Source organism: Triticum dicoccoides, unplaced genomic scaffold (genome assembly GCF_002162155.2).
Source record: "Triticum dicoccoides isolate Atlit2015 ecotype Zavitan unplaced genomic scaffold, WEW_v2.0 scaffold27546, whole genome shotgun sequence".
In the NCBI taxonomy this organism is placed as follows: domain Eukaryota; kingdom Viridiplantae; phylum Streptophyta; class Magnoliopsida; order Poales; family Poaceae; genus Triticum; species Triticum dicoccoides.
In genome coordinates this window covers 9,938-19,063 of record NW_021259547.1, presented here as the reverse complement: position 1 = coordinate 19,063, position 9,126 = coordinate 9,938, and the positions used below count along the sequence as shown (strand labels likewise).

The following is a 9,126-nucleotide window of genomic DNA, read 5'->3' as shown; positions in this document are numbered from 1 at the left end:
GCTGAAGTTCAAGCGCATAAAACTGGGACTCAAATTAAACCCTTCATCTGATGTCAGTTCATTCTCTTCTGAGACGTACAACTAGCCACCCAACAATTCATCATGAAAGCAAAAGCACAAATAAGTCTTCTTTTTTATATATAATTCAAAGCACAAATAAGTCAGTCACACAGACTACCACTAACCAAACAAACAACCATGACAGCCGGCTCACTATCTAACCCAGTAGACTAGTACGAATGTGAATCAATGACGATAGGGAGTAAATATTAGGCGATGGGAGGTGGCCGCGGCAGGGTCTCCCAGACATCCAGGACATTATCCTCATGATGCACCGCGAAGAGACGGTCGCCCCCAACCGAGAAGTCGGCAATGGCGCCACCGCCTTGGCTCCCTCGCAGCGCCAGCCTCAGGTGGTCATGATTTGGGCCGCCATACACCGAGATGGTGTCATCCTTGGATGCTAAGAGCAGTAAGCTGTGCACGGCGAGCTTCGGATAGCACGTCGGGGCCGTCACCATGCTCTGATGTGTCCGCGGCCAAGGCTGCAGGCCGGAGCTCTCGCAACGGATGTCGAGGAACCCAAGATCATGCTTCTGGCTGATCAAGCGGACCGACCTCTCATCCTCCATCACAACAGCATCGACAACGCGCCTGTGGTCCTTGCCCCTGGTGTCGCTGCACCATGACCAAACAACGCTCATATCCCGGAAATCCACCACAGTGATGGAAGACGACGACCAAGAATCTTCCGGTGAGCATGCCTTGATCACCATTAGCGCGTTGGTGCTTGCCAGCCACTGAAGCTTGCTGGCGTTGCCCAGAGCGCAGTCAAGATTCTGGTTCAAAAAGGAGTCTGTATGCTCGCCGGTGATGCAGTCCCAGACACCGATGCCGTAGTAGCCGCTATCCCTGGAATTGCAGCTAGCAAAAACCTTGGTTTGCTGATCAAAGACCACTAGTGCCCCCGCGTTAAACAGTGGAGACTTCTTCACGCCGGCGTGCGCTAAGCGGAAGTGCTGAGTCAGGTCGCCGGTGAGGGCGGAGAAAGCCGCCAAGCCACCGCCCCCGACGAGGAGCGTGGAGTCGCCGAGGTAGGCTGCGTCGCGGACCGGCTCGGTAGGCGTCAGGCAGATCGGCAAAGGCTCCTCGAGCATCCAATTGTAAACCCGCACGACGGGGCCGTGCGTGACGCAGCACCCTCCGTCCGGGGCCGCGCGGATCACCGGGCGGGCCATCGGCGCCCGACCCGGCGGCACTGACGTGACCAACCTGGCCCTGTCGAGGTCAAACTCGCCGATGCGAGCAGCACGGATGCAGTCGAGGAGGCCGTAGTAGGACGCTTCTCGGAAGAGCATCCGCTCTGGGACGCCAGCCGGGACGTGGAGCTCGCCCGTGCGGAGCATGTTGAGGAGCGAGGCAAAGCAAACCGGGTCGCGGTCGATGAAGTGCTCGGCACGCCCCCGGTGGCACCGGCATTCCAGCAAGGTTCCAACATGGTGCCGAGCATGGTTCCCTCGCCCGCGCCTGTGAGAGTATCGGCCGTCGTCTCAAACACCTGCCCACCGACGTTCAGCCGGATGCGGCCGGTGGCTGGTTGTGGCGTGCACATTGCCGGCCGTGCGTACAAGACTTCCGCGCGCAGTGGACCTGTCAACGGAGAGGGTTGCCCTGTGGCAGTGTCACTTCTCAATAAAGAGAAAACAATAGGACATTCATACATAAGCTACATCTTGCTAACCAGGGTACAGTTGCTACAGCTTGCAGGTATTGATATTCATACATATATGCATCACAGCTCTATCAATGACAAGAATTTTCAAAAAAACTTGCCAAAAAAATATATGCATTGCGGTGGTAAATAAAATATACTCCCTTCGTCCCATAATATAAAAACGTTTTTGACACTAACAATTGACAACAACGGAGTAGGTATTAGTGACAACTGACAACAACGGACAACAGCTAAATTTAGTGCATCCTATACAAACTTTCAAAGCACACTATACTACATAGAGAGATGGCAACTAAAAATGTCAATTCCTTTGCACTGGGATCATAAAACTATATGGATTTTGAACAGAATCATATACTAGTAATCAGTCTCCAGGGTTGCTGTACTCCAATCTTTTCAAAAGGACAAAAAAAGGGAGCACTTTTTAACCTCAAGAGAAGTGTCAAATACTACTTCCTACTAAACAATGACCATTGCTGCTAGTAGTGAACTCTGCTACTGCTAGGGTTTCGACACCCGTACTGAAAGAAGTGTACAAGCTGCTGCTACCTTTGTCTGGGTCTTCCTTGAGCAATGCAGTGCAGGCTGGGAGGGAAACAGGAGGACGAGGCGGTGAGGCGGATCTGGAAGACGAGGGAGTCGCCGGTCGATGGGGAGCGAGGCGGCGCTGGACGTCGACGGGGTCCGGAGTAGCTGTACGGCGAGGGGGCGGCTGGACGTCGACGGGGAGGCGGGAGGAGCTGGTGGATTGGGGATGGAGGCGGCGCGCTGGAGCGGCTGGACGGCCGGGGGAGGGAGACGTCGGTGGAGGAGTCAAGCTTCAGTCCCCTCGGGCCCTTCAGGGATATCTTTTGGGCCGTCACTGGAAGGTGCCGCGTCGTTTTATTGGCCCAAGCAATGAATATACATACAAACATGGTAGTATTTATTTTCTTCAAACCACTCAAAAAATTATTTCCTTGAAAGAAATATAATTACATGTTATTTCTCTTCTGAGCCCTATTTCTAGGCGCACAATGTTTATTCTCCAATGGAAGAAAAATATGTTCTTCTAAACATAGATTGACATACCTACTAACCACAAATCGAACTCCTTTTATCACTCAACTCGCTCTTCCAAAATCACATGACAGTTACGATTCTCAGTTTTTTCAGACACACTACCTCTTTACCTAAATCTAACATGCTTTATCAATTTAATTTTCTTTTGCAAATGGAATATTTTCATTAATCAACCACAACGCGAGGATGGCAGGCGACAGAGGTGGGGAACGATGGTGCTGGGAGGGGAAAAGAGGGAAGGGAGGCCAGGGCACCGTCCGGGCATCATATAGGGCAAGTGGGAGCTCCGGAGTCCATCGAATCTGAGCTACAACTACTCGGCCTCTCCCGATGCCTTGTTGTACTGATGGTTGAAGAAGAACAGGGTGTGAGCTGCTTGGGCTGCAGGCACTGTGCATGCTTCCTCCTTTTCCTTTTCTATTTTTATTAAATACAAGGGAAAGGCTCATGTTTATTAATAGGTTTGGTGGTTCAAATGAGTTTCAAATATATTTTTTAAAAGTCTCTCTGGATTACTTCAAAGCCCCAAAAAATATTAAATATTTTTGGAATCATAATAATATTTATTAGTGAAATAAATCCCATTTGAATACTATTTGGGGTTGAACTCAATGTGTGTGATAATATTGAGGGTTTGAATCAACCTCATTTCAATGTTAAATGAACATTAGGCATGATGAAATGAGATGTAATTAACAAAAATAAATGCAAAACTAAAATATATTCCTCTTGGGTTGTTAAAGCTAAATGTGGATGGGGTGTTGTGGCTCGGGATAGCTTTGTGGATGTGGTGCAGGCGAGAGCCGGAATATTCAGGACGCCTTCGGTGTTGAGTTGTGTGCAATGGCAAATGCAGTTGACCATGTTGTGGATATAGGAGTTCTTCGAGTTGTCTTTGGAACAGACTCATCATTAATTGTTGAAGCCCCCGACTTTAGATGAGTGGATTAATCACCTTATGCACCTATCGTTGAGGTTGTTATAAGTTTCAGATGAAATTGTGGGTTTCCGTGTAAGGTAGTAGCTTGCAGTCAGGAGCTGAACCATGTAACCCATGAACGAGCAAGAGTAGGGTACAACTGGAATGCGGTTATGAATAAATATTGGGAGTTTTCGTGTACCCGCCCATGTGGCACTCATTGTAGTGGGCGATATGCCTACTAAGTTTTAGTAATAAAGTTTTTGTTTTTTTCTTAAAAAATCAGGGGATCAGGAAACTCAAAGTCATATACAGCGACTTTTTAGTGTTTTTTAAAAAACGTAACTTTTGTGCTAATGATTTTTACAAGACCCAAAATACATATATAATGTGAAAACTAGCTAAATGGACCCGAATAGCCCCTTTTCTTATTTCACCTTCAGTTTCCTTCTTTTTATCTATCAATTTACTTATTTATATTTTAATTTTTTGAGAATAGATGAATATATCTTATGAGATACATGAAGGCTCATCTCGGAACATGTAGGTTTTTTCCTTGCAGCACATGAACGTGCCTTTTTTTGCCATGGACATGGGGAGCTTTATTGCTTTAGAGAAATCCGGTTACAATCTGCCCTAAGACAACTTACTAGAAAGGATGGGCTCTCCTCGAACCATCACTCTGAGACCAGCAGGGTACCTATGCGCTTCGCACAAAGGTCCACTGAGTTATTAGCATCCCTCGAGACCTGCCTAACCGAGAAATAAATAAAAGTAGACCACTTCTTCGCTATTTCATTTGAGATAGACGTCACAACTGAATGAGACTTGTGCGAAAACACATAGGTTAACAACTTCTAAGCAATCCTGAAAGTGCAATCCCCTCCACAAGTGCTTGGTGTTGATGGCAACGCAATTTGCGGACTAACTATGTGCTTAAACTACATCAGCATATTCGGAAGTGGCACAAGACGGTTAGGTTCTCCTCTAGAAGGAAAAGATAGAAGACGTTGTTTTCGACGCTTGTGAGTCTACAACAAACTGATCTATTAATTTTACATTTGGATCATACAAACTACTAGTTAGAATCAATTACAAATGATACACTTGTTTTTGTACTATCTAGAAGTCTAGAAGTCTAGAATTGCAAAAGGTATGAAGACCACCAATAACTAGCAACTGAAGCCATTTGTTTTAACATCCAACTGTACTGATGAGAATGCAGAGCTACATCTATATATTTTAGGAATGAATCGCTACAAACTTTGACGTTTGATGGGCCTGTTATGCGTGGATATACATTTAAGCTAGTAAAAATTGTAGCTATTTCAATGTAATTTCAAAACAAATATTGTCATTATTTGTTTCATATCAATTGTATATTTAAGAATCGATATATATGTAATGTACTAAGAGAGGGTGACATTGTGACAATACATAGAAAATCATATGAAGTTGGTGCCACATTATAAATGGAGCATGTCTAAGAGAGTGGAGTGACCTAGTATTCATTTTGGTGTTAATGGACAAAACAATAATTTTTTGCAGTAAAATAGATAAAAACAAAATTTCAGAGGAGTATAATGCGTAGTCATGGTATAAATGTTATGCTTTATATATTATCCCTCCCAATACATGATTATCCAACAATGAGAGTGTACCTAATAAATTTCATTTGAAGTAGGTTGGTAAAGTTTTTGGTTTTTATTACCTGACTTTTGATACATACATAGAATATTTTTTTGACTGCATACTGTGAGGATCCTCATGGCCTTTTATTAATCATAACTAGAGGTCTCATACAAACAGAATATATAGGAGTATATTGCTTGCATCATACAGATTTAGAAAGCACACTCATGCATCTTCATGTTGATCATTCTTTCTTGATAGATGTTGAAAGCCTTGACGCCGCCTCCCTAATTCGTGCGAAGGACTTGACAAAGTCATCCAAAAGCTCAGTGTAATCTGGAAATACTTCCTCGTCGACTGATAGAATTACTTTGAGAGTGTTATTGTAACTCTGGTAGTGCACAACCAATGCCTGCAAAATAAACCTTGTTGATTAAATACAAAATAGGTTTGCCGAATGGTTAATTTTATAGGTTTTGCGGTGCTAAAGTTTTACTTGTATAGCTCCATGGAATTGATCTTACCTTGGTTAGTAGGTTTTATGCCTACCCAAGGTCAAGGCATCTCCTTAACTACGGAGCTATTTAGTGGCAAACTATGCAGATAGATGGTACTTAAAATTGCTTATAAACATGTGTTGGTCTTGTGGTTGAAGTTCATACTCACAAGAGAAGAAGAAGAGGAAATACAACTACACATATACTCTTACTTATCGTCCTTATTCTAAACACTCTATTGGCGAGAGGTGTTAGTACACCTCACCTTGTTTTGAGTACTATTTAACTTGAATATGTTCCTTCTAATTATATGTCGTTTAGTTGGAATTAACCAACTTCTAGCGGGAAAAAGCCAAAGCTCAATCAAACATGTTATTTTGCACTGTTGTGAAGTCACAACCCAAAGCTACTTTTAGTTATAAAGCCCAAAACCATCTGTTGAGATACTTTGGTACCTAACCATGGTTTTTCCTAGCAATACTGGTAGGAACTACTAAAAAGTTGCCACCGAAAGCAATAACTATTGAAGAGTTTTCCTTCTCGCTCTCATTCTGCCTCTCAATCTAGGACATATCCTTGTAGGTAAGGCTAGGCCGCACCACCACCCATTTCTTAGACATCGCGTCATCACCATACTACACTTGGCCCCACCTCCATTCCACCACACTTAGCCACCACTTCATTGCGCTCTAACGCCAACGACGCCACTGCATCAAGCATGGTTGCCACCTCCACCCCTCCACCTTCCTTGGCCTTCTCACGTGGATGTGCTAACCAGGTGAAGATGTACAAGGGCACCTCCTTTCGTGGGGTAGTTGTGCTCTAGCCGTGTCCCCATCACCGGCCTTCCTTGGACTTCCACGAGCAACTTCATAGTAGCTACGGGTTTATGAGAGAGAGGGGGAAGGCAAGATTGACTGTGAAATATTGTATCCATTGTGGGTCAAAATACCAATAAATCGGGTTATTAGCTTAGAATCGACGAATTACAATGATCTTGCACACTAGAGATATTTTCGAATTTCCCCGGCTCACAACCACTCCTATAGCCAAGTTTCCAAACAACCAACCTTCATCACAACCACTTCCTTGCCAGAATAGCTTCCCCACAACAACAAAAACCGCTTAGCCATAGCCCAAACAAACAACAGGTGCATGCTTAATTTACTAGTTCCTCCATTTCAACATAATTGAAGTTCTAGCTTTGTCCTAAATCAAACTTCATTAAGTTTGACCAAGTCTAAATAAAAATATATCAACATATACAACACGAAATTTGCTTCGCAAGATTCATTATGAAATATATTTTCATTTGATACTATAGATCATAGCATTTTTTTTCTATAAACTTGTTCAAACTTAAAAAATGTTTGACTTAGGACACTACAAATATTTCAGAATGGGGGAAGTATCTCACAACATAGTTCATCAGAACCGCTTCATCGTTTTGGAGATAACTATACCATGAAGTGGTAAATTAAGCATGCACATGTTGTTGTTGATGATTTGCATTCTTATTCTCATTTTTTTTCTAGTAGACCAGAGTAACTAACCTGCGTGGTTTCGTTAATTTATACTGACTAGAGTGTTTTCAGTTCAGAAGCGACACATGAGCAGTTGAGGACAAATGTCCTTGCATTGTAGGTTCTCTGAGAGATGATTTTGTTGATAAAGGTAAAAAAAAGTTTGCTTAAAATTGAAGGTTTTGATGTAAGATCCTGGATGTCTTACTTGTGGAATTCCATAAACGCTAGGAGCGAGGAAGTCAACTGGGTGTCCATAAAACTCAATTTGTTCAGTTGGTCCAGCCATGTTTGAGAACGAAATAGTTGTATTGGCGAACATACGTTTGAAGATAAAAGCGCCCGCCTGCTAGGATTGTCAAGTTGAACAATTACAAACATGAACACTTACTAAATAAAAGCAGTGTTAGTTTGTTTAACAAGGTGTGGCTTACTTTTGTGAAATTTAAATTTTGAAAAATGGTACAGTATGCATCAAATATACCTTCAGACCCAGCATTTTGAGAAAAATTTCAGTCATCTTATATGTGAAGATAACTTCAAGTGAGCTCTTTTTCCTGTCCACTGTGTTCATCGCTTTGCAGACATATGCCAGTGGATCATCGTGCATCGCCAAATGAAATGGAAGAAGGATGTAACCTAGTTGATTTCCCCATGCCACGTCATCAACCTTACCAGATTCTATCATATTAACATACGCCTGTACATAGTTATAAGAAAACATTAAACTAAAATAAGGAAATGCTACAAGTTGTTGGTGAGAATTAAAACCTCCATTCAGAAATAAGTTAAGTTTCATCAAATGTGTAATCTAACTAGTTATTCCAATATTGACTAGTAATATACACTGAAACTGTTTTGGTTGGCCAGCTAAACATATATAATTCATTAGTTTGTCAAGAAACATATTTCATAAATACCATACTTTGATTCAATAACATATTCGTATGAAAAGTAATGACCAAACCTGCACATATATTGGAGATTGTCCTAAAATGTCATCTAATTACACAAGGATGGAGTAATCATTTGGTACTGAAATATATTGGATGAAAATCAATAATTGATGGCACACGTTTGATGATATTTTTTTACATGTTTCGATAAGAGACTTACTTGTAGGCTAGTGGTTGGCCTTGTATTGACAAAGAGGATAGACCGCAGACATAGTTTGCCTGTCTTGGAGTAACCTAACATAAATGATGATAATTTACACAAATGTGAATATAGTAATTAAAACAGATCGAACCATGGTAGAAATTGTACACCCCTCGTTGCCATACATAGAGCACTTACCAGACTTGCGAAAGTAGTATTGTGACAGAGCAGCAGACGTCGCTCCGACCAGCACATCATTGACGGTCTCCGGAAACCAAAATAATAACAAAAGTGAGTACAAAGACAAAATTGCAAAATTAAGAGAATGACTATATCTACACGGCTGGAGCATACAACTAGAAAGGTTTCCTCCCGCCGTGGATGGTGGTGTAATCTCCGGATAGAATCTCTGTTCGCCGTTCGTCGCCGTCGCCGGAGTCAAGCTGAAACGTCGCCGCTGGTGCATTGAGCGATTTGACGGAAACCGCCTCGGATCTTTTTCCTCGTTGGCTACCCGGCATCTCACATGCTTATGCACTTCTGTCGGTCATTCCCGCGCCTCACTGCCCGCTAGTTTGGACTCAACATCGTCGACGGCTAGTACACCTTCATCGCCTTGCAAGTGTTTGACGGTTTGCCTAGGTGAGGTTTTTTTTTGGG

The 9,126-nt window shown here is 42.9% G+C and overlaps 1 protein-coding gene and 1 pseudogene across 2 annotated transcripts in view; both read right to left on the bottom strand.

The window, feature by feature from the left end:
- Window positions 1-210: 210 nt before the first annotated feature.
- On the bottom strand, window positions 211-1,746 carry LOC119345741 (annotated as a pseudogene).
- Window positions 1,747-5,310: 3,564 nt separating this feature from the next.
- Window positions 5,311-9,126, bottom strand: part of LOC119345742 (O-acyltransferase WSD1-like) — a 6,293-nt gene continuing 2,477 nt past the window's right edge. Inside the window, exons 3-7 of one of the 2 annotated variants that reach the window (XM_037615661.1) lie at window positions 8,665-8,731; window positions 8,485-8,558; window positions 7,853-8,068; window positions 7,577-7,717; window positions 5,311-5,760 (exon numbers count right to left, since the gene is read on the bottom strand). In XM_037615661.1, the coding sequence (XP_037471558.1) occupies window positions 5,593-5,760; window positions 7,577-7,717; window positions 7,853-8,068; window positions 8,485-8,558; window positions 8,665-8,731 (666 nt within the window). In that variant the 3' untranslated portion in view covers window positions 5,311-5,592. The remainder of the gene's footprint in view (window positions 5,761-7,576; window positions 7,718-7,852; window positions 8,069-8,484; window positions 8,559-8,664; window positions 8,732-9,126) is intronic. The other variant, XM_037615662.1, reaches the window with a different exon arrangement.